Source organism: Equus przewalskii, chromosome 4 (genome assembly GCF_037783145.1).
Source record: "Equus przewalskii isolate Varuska chromosome 4, EquPr2, whole genome shotgun sequence".
NCBI classification, from domain to species: Eukaryota; Metazoa; Chordata; class Mammalia; order Perissodactyla; family Equidae; genus Equus; species Equus przewalskii.
This window is the reverse complement of record NC_091834.1, coordinates 20,814,593-20,833,067: the sequence shown is the minus strand read 5'-3', so window position 1 is coordinate 20,833,067 and position 18,475 is coordinate 20,814,593. Positions and strand designations below refer to the sequence as shown.

The following is an 18,475-nucleotide window of genomic DNA, read 5'->3' as shown; positions in this document are numbered from 1 at the left end:
CCTCGCACCTCCAGAGGTGGAAGAACCGAGACTCTGACTCCATGGCCTCAGACACGCTGAGTGGACCGAAAAGAGGGAAAAGTGAAATCCATATGCTGAATGAGAGCCTAGGGCCTTCCCACTGGATCCCGCTTGAAAGACCAGCTTCCACCTTCAGGCAGGAGATTGGAGATTCCCTTGTGTACAAAAGAGAATCCCGCAGATATGGGTATTTGGGGATCTCCCAATGAGCTACCCAGATTTCTGCCCAGGCACCAGCAGGGGATCCCATCAGTGTGTCAACAGACCCTCTCCACAGAAACACAACCGAGAGCATTTGGCCAAGGATCACCAGAAAGTGAGGGAAGATCAAAAAGTGACAGACGAGAGGCCCAGACAGAGAGAGAAAAGGAACCTGAAGGATGCAATACATAAATAGAAGAAAATTAAAATTAAAACATTTTTCAAGATTTAAATAATAGCCTCAGAGAGAAAAGAGAAAGTATTACAGCCAGGAAACAAGGCATGCTGCTATTTTAAAAATATGTAACAAGAAAGAACTCTTGAAAATTAAAAATACAGTGACAGAAATTGGAAAATTTAGAAAAATTGGATATTGAAGTAAAGGAAATTTCCAAGAAACAGGAAATTTTTTTTAATTAGGTAGGTATATTCAAGAAAAATTAAAAATCAATTTAGAACCCTCAATATTCAACTGAATGGCACCCAGAGAGAGACAGAGAAAGGAAAACAGAGGGAAGAAAAAATCTGAAAGGAATAACGCTAGAACATTCCGCAGAATTAAAGGAAATAGAGATGGCAGGGCTCAGGGAATGCCCCAGACGAGGGGTAAGCAGAACTCCACCCCGGCACAGGCCATCATGAAATGTCAGGACTCCGAGCTGGAGGTGGTGAAGAATGGCTTGGCATGGTGAGAGAGTTGTTTCCAGCCTAGATTTCCATGGACTTCTATGCTGATGCTTCAGTGCAGTAGAATAAAAGCATTTTTAGATTTCCAAAGTCTCAAACATTTAGCTCATGCACATCTTGTCTCAGAAAGCTAATAGAGACTGTGCCTACTAAAATGAAGAAGGGAATTTTTAAAAAGGCATAGGATCCAGGAAACAGGGATTGAAAAGTGAAGAGAGGAAAAGAGAATTTCTAGAAAACTCAGTAAAAAAGTTAGAAAACAAATCAGTTATCGAGTTCAGAGAAAAAAAAAGAATAATCTAGAAAGAAAATGTAGTCAACATATAAGTTACACGTCTCAGCTGGAGAAAATACCTCTTGAAGAAAATGTGTGTTTTGCATAATTATAATATCTATTATAACTATATATGTATAACTAAATAGTGAACGTTAATTTAAATCTTGTGCTATAATTTTTGGAAAGATCAGGAAGGAAAACTATGTGTGGAGGTGTCAGAGTGTGTGTGTGTGTGTGTGTGTGTGTGTGTGTGTTCTCAAAGAGCTAAACTCTCATCTTCTGGACTGGAAGCCAATGTCTAAGATGAGAAAATCAAGAAATAGCAGAATAATCTTATTATTTAGAAAAGTAGAGTAAATGCCAAGGGAAAAAGAGTTTTAAGTGGTTCTTCCTGGAGTCAGGGCAGTGGACGGAAACTACTGGTGAGATGCTAAGCTTTATGGAACTGACTTTTTCTTATGCCTATGTTTTACATAAAATACATTCCACAATTTTAAAGGTATAGGAGGTGGTTATAATACATTATGGTAGAAGGATAAAAAAATATGACTTTTAAAAGAAAAAAGAAAGATTAGAAAAATATATGCCAACTGTTAGTTTATTCTGAGTGTTAAAGTGATTTTTTCTTCCTTTTGCTTATATAATTTTTTGCATTAAATGTCTATTACCGATAAAATAAAAAAGGAAACTTTTACACCCACACACACCCCCTACTTAAAACATCAGGTCCATCCCAGAAGAGGAAGTTGCCCTCCTGGGAGGTGAGCTGAGTTCATACACCAAGCACAAAGAGTAGAACTAGAATCCACAGTGGGCTGGGGGCGGGAGGCGCCCTCCAGGATGAACCCCGCCATGATCAGGGGCTCTCTGGACTTGAGGTGAGAGCCCTGGCTGTCAGCTCCCTGAGTGCAGTCATCGTTTTCATCATTTGTACATACTCTGCACTAATGCAACGCTCTTTAAACACATTTTCATCAATCAGAGCGAATGGATGAAAACTGTGTCTGTAATGAGGAGGAAAATTATGCAGTCTCAGAGAAACAAAGAACTGGAATCAGCGAATACTGTCTCACAGACAAAACAGACTTCACTTTTGACAATGCGACCTGCCCAATATTGACAGGCTGCCTTTAGAAGCTGTCGCTTCGTCATTGTTAAAGTCTTTGGTGGAAACTGGGTTTCTCCGTGGATAGGGGCTTGATGGCCCAAAAGCTAACCTAATGTCCCATGTACTGACGTACCTCATTGCAACTCCAAGTCCAGGGGCAAGAGTGACGCCTGAGCTGCTCACTTCTGTTCTTCTGCTTGGTCACATGGTAGTTCTTGATAAAACTTCCAGAAGGAATAATTCTCTTTTGCTTTTAATTGAGGATTAAGGATCCCCTTTCTCACATTTATGCTGACGGGGAGTTGTCAAGTCTCCTGATTTGCCTGGAGTTCCTAGGAAGTATGGGGCAGAGCTGCAGCCCCCTAGGCTCAGAGGAGTCTTGGGGGTATCTGTGAACATCCTCAGGCCACTCCTGGGCCACACAGCAAGCCTTCACACCATGGCTCCCTGCACTCCCCTGGCAATCTGACAGTCCTGCTTAGAGCACCATGTCACATTGGAGCTGACTTCTCCAAGCTGTGTGTCCCACATGCGCACCACTCCCCAACAGAACCACCCTAACACTGACTGTCCTTCTTTGTGCTTCATAGGTATCTCTGGGGTCACAGATTGACTTACAGAAAAAGAAGAGGCGGGCGCCAGCTCCCCCTCCACCCCAGCCCCCGCCGCCAAGCCCCCTGGTTCCCACTCGCACTGAGGACAAGGAGGAGAACAGGAAGAGCACGACTGGTGAGTGACTCATGCCCACTGTCTGCATGCCTCTGCGATGCTTGCTCTCGTGTGGAATTTCAGCACTGCTAATAACTTGCAGTGGCCTCCTCCATAATGGCATTAACACGGGAAATATTTATGCTAAAGAAAGAAAGTCTGGAAATAAACAGTTGCAAGTTCACTTAATATCTTGCAGGCATATGTCCTGGGCATGATTTGGAAGGTGGGGATGCTGGGAAGGTGGAGAATGGCTCAAGACGCTGAGAGAGGGTGAAGGATGGAGAGCAAGCAAGTGTGGGTGTATGATGTGTGTCTTTGATGGAAAAAGATACGCTCTTAGGATGATGTCCGTGGATACTGTTTTGAAAGACATCTGGCATTTGAAACGCATCTAGACCCCAGCGGATTTATAGATCATTTGACAACAGTTCAGTAGTTTTTTGACCACTTTGTTGAAATTATCTCCACATATATACTTTTTATATATGTAGCAAAGCCCTTGATATTCTTTGAGAAAAACAGAACTCAAAGGAAAGACGGTGGAGTCATAATGTCTGTGAGCAGGGAGACCCTATGAGATCATTTTATTCCACTCCCTCAGGTACAGGTGAAGTGGAGAGACGTGACAGAAGACTCTAGATCCACGAGTCAGGGATGGTGAATTTTATTTTAAAGTCATTCAGTGTTTGCTCTTTCATTTGTGTAAAACAGAAATGGCTTTTGACAAGCAGAGTTGCCTGAGAAACCCCCCATGATGCAAGTGCTTCAGACTCATTACAGAAGCCAACAGAGGGCCTCTCCAGATGCCATTTAGTCCCCTCGGCACCCTCACATTTTGCCTAAGACCTAGTGGCTGTAGCCCCCAAAGTTAAAAGACTCCCAAGGATGAGTGGCTGCGTTGTCAGCGCCTGAAACTTTAATATGAGCTACTTGGCTGTTCGTCAGCACTTTTCCCCCTTGTCGATACATCACTTTTAATGTCTCAGTATTTCGTAGCTTAGGGATCATTTATCCTAAGGAACAATACCCTATATTTCATGTCAGTTCATCCTCTTTCTCAAAGGAAAATACTATCAGATTTAAAGAAAACATGATCAGGAGCCCATTAAAATAAATCTAATTGTCTCCTTTTCCATGATGAGACCCCCATTCTTCCTTCTGAGCTCTCTCCCTACCCTTTCTGTAAAGGGATGACAACCCTTAGATTTAGAGTTCCTTGTTGAAATTCCAAGAAGCATCCACTTTAAGTTGTAGTGTGGATGTGGTTGAGTTACGCCAGCTTCCAGGCCAGACAGCCCATGTCAGCCCAGGAGAGGACCTCCTGATTCAGCCTCGGAGGAGCAAGGCCTCGAGTGCGTCGAGCTTAGAGACCCTGGCCCGGCTGTGGACAGTCAGCCAGTGCCCATGGGTATGACAGGAGAAGGGAATTTTAAAACTGAAAACTGGAGGGATAATTTCCTTGCTAAGGAACCTCCTCTTACAAGGAGGAGATGTGGGTGTTAGTAATTCGCTACGAGTCTCTCTCTGGAGTCCATAAACTTTCGTTTGTGAGGATTGAGAAGAAGCCAGAAGCTCCCTTCCAACTGAAAATAACTGAAGTTTCTTTGAGGTCACGGGGTGGAAAGAAGGTCTTGCTGGCCACTTAAAGTCACTCCTCCATCCTCATCAGAAATCTCCATGAATTGACAGCACACTAACGACACCATAAGCAGCTTTTAACCAAAGTCTAGGCTTTAGGTGAAAAAATAAAAATAGAAGAAGTAACCCTGTCCACACAAAAAAAAGTGTTAAGCAACTTTTTCTATTCAGGCGCCTAGATATAAAAAGAAAAAAATTTTTTTGAAACTTGCTCTAAAATAGTATTGTAGCCAGCTGGATTTGGGTCTTGACCCAAATTTCTTGGTAAACAAAAATAAGCCTTCCACTAGACAGCCTGCCCTCCCTCCATGCCTCGCCCTCTGGGTACCTTCTCATGCAGTGTTCCCACCTGGGCCAGACAGACCACACTCATCCAGACTGGTGCTGGCTTATTTGCACTTCAAAGGAAGAAATGCTGTGTAGATATGGGGAAATTAATGTTTTTCCACATCTAAAGAACTGTAACCAAGAGAAGGAATAAATAGCTAGATTTCTTGATGAAGGAATGACATTTCTTAATATTTTTATTAAAAATCTGAAGGACATGAAGCATAGAATCTATTAGTTACTAGAAGATTCTAAACTTCAAAGCTTGAAGAAAGTATTTTTAAAAGAAATAAGAGTAAGCGTGATTTATGACACTAGTAAGTCATATTTATTATACTGAGTCATTGACTTTCAAAAATTTTATTAGCGAAAGAAATCCATTTGCATATAAAATTGTAAATGGATCCCCCATGTGTAAACAGACCAGAGCGGGTCTGCTCCGATTGTATGAGACATAGAATAGAGCGGGAACACCACCTCTAACACTTTCTCCAACTCAGGACCTTCTTCAAAACAAAATTTGAAAACTATTACACTAAACACTGGAAGAGGTTGAGAGTCCAAAGGGCCTTCAGGAGGTGAGCTAGACCAGCAGATGTTTAATCCATGGTAGGGGATAGATAGAAGGAATGAGAGTAAGCGAAAGGAAAACCTTGTGGGCGTGAAAAAGACTAACATGGAGAAAAGGAGCTCCTCTCACCCTGACAGAGCTGTTTTGGGGGACTTTCAGAATAGTTTTGATCCCAGCATTTAAAAATAGTTGTGCCTGCCAGAAACAAGTTACCACCAGAAGATATTTCCAAATTGGCCCAAGGCTGGGACACTATGCATGTAAAATGGTAAAGGAGGAGTGAGGTTGGACGTGGTGCTGGGGGTGACTGGATTTCTTACCAGAGGTGGCTGGATTTGGTGCTGGATGAGGTTGGATTTGGTGTGGAGTGACGTTGAATTTGATGCTGCGTTGGTTAGATTTGGTGCTGGGTGTGGCTGGATCTGGTGCCAGGTGTGTCTGGATTGGGTGCCGTGAGGTTGGTCTTGGTGCAGGTGAGTGATGGTGTGTCTGCTGTTGGAGGGCAGAGTGTCGCTAGGTTTAACCTTCTGAAGTAACCCCCATTGATTCCATGTAGGTGTTGGACGGCAGGTGCCACAAAAGCCTCCCAGAGGCAGTGCTCGGGGGCCCCCCCAGTTAGTGCTGCCCCCGCCCCCGCCCTACCCTCCTCCTGACACAGACGTGGCAGAGCCTCTCAGCTTTCCTGAGGAAGGCGCTGTTTCCGAGGCCTCCGACCTGAGACCCACACGTACGTGCCTCTTGTTTCTTCCCCACTCTGTGTTGACCACTCATGTCTCTGGTCACGGGTGTCGGGGCTGGGTTTCCAGACTTTCCATTCTTACCTTGGGGTGTCTGTGCCTTTCCTCTCCAGCGTTTCTTTCTAAATGCTCAATGCAGTGTGTCTGATTTAACAGTGAATGCACTCTGAATGCCATGCAGGTACCCGTAGAAAATGATTTAACCTATTAATCATTCATATTGTGGTTAGACCAGCCAAAATTGTACTTTGTGAGTGGAGACAGTCAGCACGGAGCTAATGTTCCTCAAAACAGAACTAACCTCAGAATGTCTGCAGATAGCAACAGCCAGCACAGTCCAGCGCAGCAATTATGGGATTGTGTTGGTAAGCTCACTCAGGCAAGCCGTGAACACAAAGGAGAGCTGTGTTCAAGTGCTGGGAGGACTAGTGACTTAGAACCTTTGAACCATGTGGCCAATGGCCAAGCATTAGTACTGCAACTCTACAGAAAGGGAAACTGAGGCACCAGAGGAGAAGTAGCTTGATCTGAGTCTAGCAATAACCAGAATTAAAGGCTCATTTTATTTCTGTTTCTTGTCACACCCTGAGATCAGGCTTTCTTCATTATTTCCTGGAATTTCTTTTGTACTTTAATAAGCAGTGTATGTAGCACTCCCGCCTCCAGACAGGTGATAGTTTTATATATTTAACCATGTATATTCAGATGGCATCATCCGTATGTCAAGCCTGTGCTCGCCGCTCCTTCAGGACACCTCCGCTGTGCAATGATCCTCATTGTTAAAGCAGACACAGTCCTGGACTGCGTCTTCCTAACCACGTGATGTCACTCTGCAGTCAGCCTGCTGAGCAGCCAGTGCCCACATGAGTGTGTGCATACTTTTCCGCCATTGGACAATTTGATCTTTTTCTTTCTTCTTTGGAAATGACAGCTAGCTCACTGCCAGCTTCTGGATAAAGAAGATAATTGTTGGATTACTTATCAACTTTTTTTAGACAAAATAATCCTGATTCATTTTATCTTTCTCTACAAATACTTCTTTTCCATCCTTAAAATATGTTTGATCATCTTGACATTGGACATGCTTCCAAATGCAAATGAATTTTTATAGGATATTCAAAAATTAAGGATTAGACATATTGGTCAGAAAGATGACAACTGAGGCTTAGAGAGCTCCAGATCCATTTCATCCCTGAAGAAAGCGAGTTTTAAGCCCCACGCACCAAGGCCGTGAGCTGTCAGTAACCACTCCTGTGGCTGCTGTCCTCACCCACAGATTCTCATTCCTGGGGGGGCCAGCTAGGCAGGTACAGCTGAGTGAAAACAGTAAAGCTGGGCACAATCCACTGGCGATTAAGGAATTACATAAGACCAGTAGTGTTGAGAGGCCTACAAAGGATGGGAGAACCAGCTTCATATGCTTTCCCATAGCTGGCTATGTGTACACCTGCAGACCTGGGCTTCCTCCTGGGCCTCCCTGTGTTTGAGGGGCACTGTCAGTGTATGGTGTCTGCTGGGGAGACTGGCAGACCAGATTTGGGAGGGCTGCTTACAAAGGCCTGCGACAGGCTCAAGAAGGAAAGCTTCCTCGTGGGTCTCTACAGTGCTGTGAAAATATTTCCCACCCCTGCCCTTGGTTGACTTTCAGAAAGAGGTCTGGGGAGGGAATAGAGCCATCAAGAGTCTTGGACCAGCAAAGATGAGGCTCACTTTCTTCTTGCTTCCATTTCTCCTCTCATGCCCCACGTTCATTCCCCCGATGCATTCATTTCCCCAAGTACATGTCATCGGAGCTTCCTTTGTCCTCTGGTCATAATTCACCTTACTACCTTCTCTTCCATTTTTTCCCTTCTGACGTGCCCACAGAAATGCCAGTATAGAGAGAAGAAGAACAGGAGGTAGGGGGAGGTGGCCCTAAAGGTGTTAGTACCCTGCAGAACCTAGCCCAGGCCTTGCAGGGAGCGGGGGCTCAATAAACATTTCTCCCTCCGCCTGCTCTGTCCTCCTCTCTCCTGGCTGCTTCTGCACCAGAAGTTGATACATCCAACTTAGAGCTTTCATTTTATCTAATTAGCAGAACCATCCTGACCATTATTTACAGCATTAAAAACTGGGATCTCCTGCCCAACTAGGCAGAAAGCAACTTGCTTTCTGGAAAGGAAAGGAAGGAAAACGAAAGAAAACGAATCCTTTGTTTTCAATTTACTTTTTCACGTAATGTTTAAATCTGGGTACTAGTTTCACCTGTCTCAGGGCGGGCTATAGAATGTTGGCACATAAAATGTTAGATGTGAATTTGTGCCCCCCATTGGTGTATGCATCTCACCTACACTCAGTCCAACTTCTGTCTGTGGCTGTGTGGAAGCTCAGTAGATTTTATGTCAGCCACAAGCTCTTGCATATCTCCTCCTGAGTTCAACTTTAGACCTGTGGTCCTTGTAAAAACAACAATGTGTCCATGGTGGAAACTTACCCTGAGTATCTGCGAGGGCCAGCTGGTCCACTAGGCATCTTACACACAAGATCTTGCTCAGTTCTGTGGGGTAGATTCTGTCGTTAGGGAGAAACTGAGCCAGAAGAAGTAACGTCACTGGCCCAAGGTCTTACTCCAGAATCAGAACAGTGGGAATTCTCCTTATGGCATCTCAGACCCTCAGTCTTTGCTCCATCCATCACCCTGCACTTTTCTCCCACCGTGCCAGACACTTCCACGGGACACCTTTGGCTTTACACAATCATTGTGATTTGTACAACAAATGGCATATTCCACTTAGGTTATTTCAAAAGAAGAAAAATATATTTTCTTGAAACCAGTAAGCACAGCAAACCTTCATAAGATAAAAAGAATTAAAAAGCTAATAGATCATGGATTTGTACACAGATATGTGAAGGTGATAAGAAGACTTGAAATACATCCTCTACAACCCCACCCTTATCTTGACCTCTCTCACTTCAGAACTTGCCAGTCCAGGCGTGCCCTTGTCCCCAACCCTGACCTCTGTGGGATCTTGCTGCAGGCCCTGTCCTGATGGCTTTGCTGGTATTCCATTTGCTGATGCCAGTTGTCTCTGTTACCATCAGCCTTCTGCCAGCTGAACCGAGAACTAGCTTGGCCTCAGGACCTTACCCAAAGACAAATGGGGAAAGAGGGCTTTGTCTTTCCCCATTTTCACGCTTAAAGTGTTACCAGTCCTTGACTCATGGTCATCGAAACCACTTTTACCTGTAACAAAGGCAAAATGGAGAATACCGTGTGTTCTCTATCAATGCCACATTTATCTGTGACTCCTAGACTCTTTCTGAACCAACGTATGGTTTGTAGTCAGCAGAGATAAAGTGACCATCTGCTAATATGTGCATATGGCCCGTTCTCCAGCTCACCCCAGGTGGACCCTGCCTGAATATCAGATTAGCGTGAGCCCTCTGTGTGCTCTAGCCACACTCAGCAGGATGGAGTTCTCTGTGCATGCCCCACTGCTGTCTCCAGAACCTGTCTTTGGCATGCCTACCACTCCTTCCATTCTGAATTCCTGTAGGTGTTTGTCCTTTACTCACTGTACAGTATTACACACACCTGTATGTGCCTCCTCCACTACTTTAAGCTACTTGGAGGCTGTAACGTCTTATTCATATTTGTATCCACTCTTGAACATGGTGCTGACACATGGCATATATTCAGTAAAGGAATATAACAGAGCATGTCTCACTGTGAACTGTGAGCATCACACTACAATGTTATATGCTATTCCATTCAGCCTCGTTAAACTGGAGTGTTTTCCAAACTAAAGGGTGTCCAGTATCAGCATTTTAGGTCTGTCTGTAGGGTACTCTCAATAGAGTCAACATTGCATCAAAGATCTGTTCAAATCATACTTGAGAAAGATGTGAAGATTTCTGTTCAGCATCCCAACTTTTGTTTCTTTTTCAGTTGTTTCTTAGTCTGGCCTGTTAGGATGCCTTCATTTGTGTGGTTGGTGAATCTAAAGTGGCTCCTAATGATCCTTACCTCCTATGTTCACCCCTTGTGTAATCCCCTCCCCTTGAACATGAACTGGATTTAGTCACTCACATCTAATGCATAGAATATGGTAGAAGTGCTGGGATGTCGCTTGTCCCGTCTGAGATTAGGTTAAAAAAAGACTGTGGGGCCAGCCCAGTGGCGCAGCAGTTAAGTGCGTATGTTCCACTTCGGCAGCCCGGGGTTCACTGGTTCAGATCCCAGGTGTGGACACAGCACTACTTGGCAAGCCATCCTGTGGTAGGCGTCTCACATATAAAGTAGAGGAGGATGGGCACGGATGTTAGCTCAGAGCCAGTCTTCCTCAGCAAAAAGAGGAGGATTGGCAGCAGTTAGCTCAGGGCTAATCTTCCTATTAAAAAACAAAAACAAAAAAAGACAGTGGCTTCCATCTTGGGCACCCACTCACTCTGAGGAAAGCCAGCTGCCATGTTAGGAGCTGCTCTATGGAGAGTTGCACGTGGCAGAGAACTGAGGGAGCCTCCATCCAATAGCCAGCCAGGAACCGACGCCCTCAGTCTACTGACCATGAGAACTGAGTCCTGCCAGCAGCCACTAACATGAGCCTGAAGGCAGACCCTCCCTCAGTAGAGCTCATAGTTGAGACCACAGGCCTGATCGACACCTTGATTGCAGACTTGTGAGAGACCTTGAGTCAGAAGTACCCAGCTAAGCTGTGCCCAGATTCCAGTCCCACGGAAACTGTGAGATAATAAATACTTATTGTTTTAAGCCTTTAAGTTTTGAGGAAACTTGTTCTGTAGCAATAGATAAGCAATACAAGTTGCAGGTAAGAGAAACCCATCTCAAACCTACTTAAACAATTTGGAAATCTCTGATCTCCTGGAACAGGAATCTCAGAGTCGGACAGAGTTCGGTGTTAGTTGAATCTGAAGCCTAAAGTTGTCATCAGGGATCAAGGTTCTTTCAGTCTCTTCTCTATATCATCTTTGGGGTTGACTTCCTTCTCACACTGGTATTGAGGGTACTGTGGCTGTTCCATGCATCACAGCTAGACACCAGAGTTTTCAGAGAAAGAAGAGAGACTATTTCTTCCAAGAGTTTCATAGGAAAAGGAAACCTCTCCCCAAACTCCCAACTGCAGAGCTTCTCTCATGTCTCAGTGACCACAGTTGGATAATATGCTGACCCAGTGCCTGATAAGAATAGAATGACCTTCAATAAGTCAGGCCCATCCTGACAGCTTGGGATGGGGTCAGCTTTCCCTGAGGTGTATGGAAGTCACTGGCCAACACTAGAGCTCTGTTAGTTGGAAATGTGGGGAATGCATGCTGCATGAACAGTCAACGGTGTCCCCTACAGTCACGTTGCATCCTTCAGTTTGGTTGCAGTCTAGAGAATGTAAGACATGTTATGAGTCAATGTAGAGAGAGGATTGTGTGCCAATGGTGAAGATCAAGTGAGGGATGCAAAGACAGTGTGGCCAAGCATCTGAAAGTCAAAAGTCGCCGAGGAACCACTCTCCCTGTGGAACAATTTCAACACATGACTGGCCATTTCAGGCCTGGCCTCCACCTACATTTCTCATTTCTTGCTTTTGAAGACCAGAGGAGTTACTGGACATGTTACTGATGTTAGAATGTGCCCATTAGTACTCAGAGACTAAAGGGTTTGGTTTCTTGACAATCTTAGTAGCTAAGAGGATAACATAATCAGATTGATGAAGTTATATGTCCAACATACCAATCTTTGGAATCCTGTATCTCATTTAAAATCACTTCCCACTATAGGTATAATTTTCGTTCTTCTGAAGTGAGCTTACAGTAGACAAAATTCAGCCTTTTCAAAGTCGACTTGGGGCAAGGGTGAAGCTTTGTGTGCCCAAAGATCAAGGACTTGTCCTCTGCCATCACCTGGTGCAGAATTGAGGTTCTTTTTGCCTGATCTATGCTGTCAACTTCTTCCTGGCAGCCATGGCCAGGCCAGCTGGTAGAGTCTTAGTTGGTAAATACTAATTGTACATATGGGAGAAGAATGATTAAGCTATGTAACTTCTCAAAGTCTTATGGCACAAAGGTCATCCTGAATGGGTCTTTGGTGATATGTTTGAGCTTTTCTAGCATAATTGTAACAACAGTGTAATAGAGTGTTTCCCTGGTCTGTGTTCTGTAATCTTTTTGTTTCTTATCAATAAGCTTTCATATTAACCTTTAGATCTCTAACCATGTACGTAGATGCTTTATGTGCATGTCTAAACCAATATAATTGTGCATATGGATTTTTTCCCCATAGCTTTCTAATCAGTTGGCTTTCTGCTGTCATTTGATTTCTGTTGAACCTTCATTGTCAATCCTGATGATGGAGCCTATCCTACTAGTTGCATTGAATTGTTTACCAGATTTGCAGTGCTGATTCTGATCACGCTATTAACAGGTCATCACTTACTTATTTCAGTGAGAAGACCCTGGGGATTTAAAGATCAATGCATTTAGAGCTCAAATTACAGATCCTCAGTTTGCTTTATAGTTTTTAAATTAAACTCTCCAATGACTGTCATTTTCTTATACATTTTCCTACACCAGGCTTGAGCAAATCAGTCTTCCTCAGTTATACATTTCTAGGGTAATTGGCAAAGGATTTTAAAGACATAGAGGGAAAATAGATCATTGTCTCCTGTGCTAAATGATATGTAGAGTTAAAGCCCCACCAGTGAGAAACTTCGTGATGTTTCTAGCTGATTGGTTTTCAATTTGAGAACAAGTGTCCCATTCTAAAGAACTTCAAGGAAATTCCAAAATAAGGAAATGAGAGAAATAAGCCATCCATTTTCAATTAGAAGATGGTAATTTGAGTTTGCTCAGTGTAAAATTAACAATAATAGGAAGTCACATTTTAGGCAGTGTGACTCAGCAGAAGAACTGAGAATTTAGAAATATCTGGAGTACAGCTCTTGGGTTTATTGGCAAATGGCTGTAACGAAATTCCCCCATTCCTGGACCAGATCTCACTGAAGGCTTGGGCTCAGCGAACAGCCGTGAGCTTGTCTGAGCAGAGAGCAGTAAGCTAGGCAGGAGCTGGAACATGATGCCCCTTAAGTTGGGACCAATCCTCTTTAAGGTCACCTAACATCGTATTCTAAAATTTGAACCAAAATTAAACATTTTTCCTGTTTTAAAACAAAGTAGTTAATCCTAAAGCTAGTGACACAAATACAACAATTCTGGCAGTCTTGTTTGTCATGGAAGCCCCCTTAAGCCCTGCAGATGTGTGAACCTCGGAGCAAGCCCAGGGAAGCACTCCTGCTCTTGTCTCATGTTTATTTGCTGCCTTCCTTCCTGTGGCAGGAGAGCCAGCCACACAGCTGCTTCTGCGGCCATGGGAAAGGGCACAGCATCCAGGGATACAGGAAGTGGATGGTGCGCAAGGGGCCTTTCACATAAAATGGAAGGAAGTTGGTGGCTGTGGGGCAGAGTCTGTCCCTATCCAGAAGTACATGAGAAAAACTGGAACTAATTTTTAGCCTGTTATGATTGTACCTTGAAAACCGTTAAATCCACCTAATAGGAACTAGAGATTGAATGCCACTTAGAAGCAAAGCAATGAGAATCATGATAGAGCTATGCGTAGCATTAAATAAGATCTCATGAACTTATTTCCTTTGATGATTATTTTTTAGCCGTTTATTTACAAGCTACTATGTCCCTGACTTGAGAATTAAAGAACGTAGTGACAACTCAGTGGAGGAAGTGTGTGCTGGACCTAGCTCACGCCAGCTGGGGAGTACAGATTGTTGAAATTTCAGAGATTTTGCAAGCTAATTGCTAAACGGAATCTTTATTAAAAAATAAATTATGTAAGCTTACAATTAAATAATATTAAAAGCAAATACTGAAAACTCATCACTTCCTATTTATTTTACTACATTTCACTGTTTCTGTGTTCTTGAGGTTATTTACATATGTTCAGTCAATATGATTCAATAATATATAATAGGTATAACAGTGAAAATACTATTTAACAGTATGCTGTTGCATCTCTTCCCAGCACTACATTCAGCAACTGATGTCAATAGCTAGAAATGAACTATGGAGGGAGTATTTATAACATGAAAATTGGCAAAGGTTACATATCAGGGCTTGATTTGTTGTCTTGTTAATTGTCTAGAGACAATTGTAAGAGAGTGATTGGTAAGTATTAATAATGCAGATTAACTATAAAAGCATGTCATATCAGTAGACAATGCATTGTTAAGAGCACAAAAAAAAGTTGAAGTATTGTCTTTCCATTCTCCTAAAACCATTATCCAATTCAGCAAAGTCATTCATGTGATTGATAAACAAGCTCCAACATATGTCTTCATGGTTTCATTTTCATCATACTGCTTAATATAAAATTATCAATCTACATTCGTGTTGAAACTACTCATGTCTGCCAATAATAATAGTAGGTTGGCTACAGATAAAAGTTTGGCAAAAATTGATAAAAGCATTCTGTGAGAATCAATTGGTTACATAGCATTTACAACAGAGTATTGTATATTTTATTGTTACTTGTAAATTTTGTGCTACCCTTCCTTTATATCAGTAAAATTTTATCTATCTATCCCTTTTATTTTTTCCAGAAAGCTGGTTACTAACCATTTGCCAACCTACCACTGCAAAGGAATAGCAAATATAAATAGGAGTGCTGAAAGGAAGTAAAATTATTTAGTTAAGAAAACTGGTGGCAAATTTGTCTTTGATTTTCATGTCACTGCCCAAGCACTGAGCTGATACAAATAATGACAGTGATGTTTGTGTCTCTTGAAGCTTTATAAAGTCAGCTTAGGCATAAAACCTAATTTTTTTTAATCTCAAGAGTTTTAAGAACTTCTTTTTGGATTCATGTAAATTTAAGTTCTTCCCAGAAGTAAGTAATGGACATCTTGATTTTTCAAGAATGGTTCAAGATTTTTACTAAATATCATTGCTTTGTTTTTTTGTAAAAGTTAAATAGAGATTGTGAACCAAGCATTCCTTTACTGATAATCATCTTCTAAACTGTTGTCTTAAGGATTATTGTGAGATGATATGAATTCAGGCTCGGCCCTTCTTTACTGTAACCCCATCCCTCGAGGCCTACCGGGGCTTAAGCTACTCGCATGGAATGATCCTTTATCGGATGGGTCAGTCTCTCCCGAGAGAAAATAGCAACACTCAGGAGGGGTTTGCGCCTTAGAAACAGTTGATCTCACCATGCATTTGCAGGTGCTGTCTTTCCCAATTCAGTACATCAATCAATATTTTCTGAGTTTGTGCTGAGCCCTTCTCAGTATCAGCATTATCAAGGTTGGGGAGACTGATCTGTAATTGAGGGCTTCATGAAACAATATTATCTGTCTTTCCCTGAAGCTCTGCAAGTAGCTTAGACTTTTTTTCCAAGAGGTAAGAAACAGCTTTTCCTATCAGCTGGTGGGTGACTCTGCCTGCAAGGACTTTAAGCTTTCATATCAAACCCAAATAATTTTACGTGACAACCTAAAAGACAGCAGTGAGTGCAGTGAAGCTTATGATAAAGTTCTTCCCAGGGACAGAATTGTACATGTTGGATCAATAGAGCCTTTTAACAACTGACATAGACAAAGACTGAAAGGAAATGGGAGAAACAGTAGTAATACGGTTTGGTTTGGCCCAGACATCATTCGCTATGCAGTGTTAAATCCCCAGGGGTTTGAAGATGAAGGAGAAGGGTGATATATTTTGCCAGAGTTTGCGTTCATATTCTGTCATTTATTTTCCCCCACAGTTTATTGCTGTGCATCATTCCCTACTCATGCCAAGCGCTTCTGATGGATGGCCCCTTCCTGGAGCTCCATACTTCTGACTTTTCCCTGTGCCTCTGCTGTCCTGACTCTGATTCTCCTGTTGTTCGTTCTTCCACCTGTCAGCATAAAAGGGCTCATTTGTACACCCACAATTTACTTTCTTTAGAATTTACATATAAACACGTAAACAATAGAGATTTGTTTGACTAAAGTTCCTATTTCTTTGTAGGAGGTAAAGACTTTTACATGTAAATTCTAAGTTGATAATATTGACCTGTCTGAAATTTCCCTTTTGGGAAATTTATCTTTGATAAGTTTGATAAATGGATGTATTTCTATTAAGAACCATGCTTTATTTTAATTCATTATTCATATATTTCTTATTTGATATTTGGTTATAGAATGTCTTCTTCATTTTCCTTTAAACTAGATTGTGTCCATAAATTGACCAGTGGACTCAGTTTGGAAAGAACTGAAATATTCTGTTTACCTGGTAAAACTAAGTGCCTAAGCACGTGAGCGATAAATATAATCTGGAGGAATGCATAACTCATGGTATGTATCTGTCCATTCAGGGATACATAGGACTCAACTTTTTTGTAAGTGTTTTTCAGGTTTTCCTATTACTGTGTTCCCCACCATTTAGACAGTTTACAAACAGGAAACAAAGGAGGAAGAAGGATGTGTCTCATTTCATCTCTTCATTTTGCCTTCATTCACCCATTTCTTCACCAAACCCGGAGTACTCACTTGATGCCAGGCATTATGCCAACCTCGGGGGCTATTACAATGAATAGCGCATAGCCTCTGCCCTTGGATTTTACTTACCTGTGGCTCCCCACGTGAAAAGAAGTACCAGTGTTTCCATGTGATAAATACTAGACTGGAGGTTTGTACAATGGTAATGATGACGAAGGGTGTAACCACCGTGTCTGCACTGGGGTGTTGCCTGCTCTTCCTAGAGTGTGAGATCCTTCTCCCCTCTTGAGAAAACCCATCCAGTTGCTGAGAATTCATCACCTCGGCAGCCCTCAGACAGACAGAGCAGGTGAAAATAATCATGTTAAGATTCAGGGTTTAGGAATAAAGAAGACTTGCTTGCTTTGATTAATTTTTATTATTGTGCGAAGATGCATTGGAACCGGAGAGGCTTGTTATGTTTCTCTCCAAAAAATTTTTTAAATGTTATTACTCAAAGTAAGAAAAAAGAATCAGTAAGTGTTTTTTACTTGTGATGACAGTTGTCTGGTTGATCACAGTGCAAATGTTAGCATTGACTAAAGTAGGAATTATCACAGCTGATATTGGTATTAATAATAGAGAAATATAAGCTAGATCTTACAGAAATAGGTAGCTAGAGCTGTATATAGCCAATCTAGTGCCATGTATTGGTGAAAACAAAGTTACAGAAATTACTCGCAAGGAAATATAGAATGAGTTAGAAAGTGCCTTTTTTTCGCATTGAAATAAAAAACTTTTGTCTGATAAGTAGCAGTCATTTGACCTCAAATCATTAAATGGGGAGAGTATAAACAAGAAAAGGTAACGTTTACCTAAATGTTGGGGGAAGCATCAGGATTTATGACCCAGACATTAAACGTTGTAGAAGATTGTATATAATTACAGCAATAAGCATTTGTGTAAGAGGTAGCTATTACGCAGAAGAAAGATGGCAGTAGAAAATCTCAAGGCAAAAAATTAGAACAGGGGAAAGTGGTATTGCTCATAGAATTATTGGTTAGAGAGAGAATATATAATGAAAGAAATGTTTCAAACTCTACTGAAAAACAATGAGGAATAGATGTCGGCAGGGGTCAAACACAACAGAGCTACACCAATTTACATGACGATTAGAGTTCAACCATGGCACCTCTGATTTAGTGGATCATGAAGTTACCAAAGACATAGATTTTTCACAATACCTCAGGGATCTCTATCACCAAGTTGGCCAGATACACAGCTGGGTAAAATTCAGGGCAATTGGATGAACAAGTTTCAGAGATCTAGAAATGTCATGACACTATACTAACCAGCATTAGAATCTTCTAAGAATCAGACAAAGTAATTTCAGTGAAACATTTTTTTCTCGAGGCACTTACATTTCAGACAGGTCTTCATTTCTGGCTCACCTCAGAATCCATCCCTCCTTGTGGGTCATTTATTCTCCTTATAAGCCGACGGGAGAACTATCCGTTTCTTTTCTCCATAATGTTACACATACTGTCAAGAGTTATACTAAAAGAAAACAGATTTGAGGTAGTTCATATTTTCTAAGCAGAGAGACACAAATCAAGCAGACCTGCTGACTGCCTGGTCCCATACAAGTTCACAGAGGAGTCCTTCATGACACCTGTTCTGTAGCAAGGGCTAAGGTAAAAGAAAAATTAAATGTATATTGTTTTTCAACTGTAATTG

At 42.1% G+C, this 18,475-nt stretch overlaps 1 protein-coding gene across 17 annotated transcripts in view; it reads left to right on the top strand.

The window, feature by feature from the left end:
• Positions 1-18,475, top strand: part of COBL (cordon-bleu WH2 repeat protein) — a 277,967-nt gene that overhangs the window by 198,359 nt on the left and 61,133 nt on the right. For 9 of the 17 annotated variants that reach the window (XM_070615616.1, XM_070615623.1, XM_070615621.1 and 6 more), the window contains 2 exons: positions 2,885-3,023; positions 6,098-6,268. In XM_070615616.1, coding sequence (XP_070471717.1) covers positions 2,885-3,023; positions 6,098-6,268 — 310 coding nt within the window. Of the gene's footprint in view, positions 1-2,884; positions 3,024-6,097; positions 6,269-16,041; positions 17,549-18,475 lie in introns of those variants that run through there. The other 8 variants (XR_011539005.1, XR_011539006.1, XM_070615628.1 and 5 more) reach the window with 2 other exon arrangements.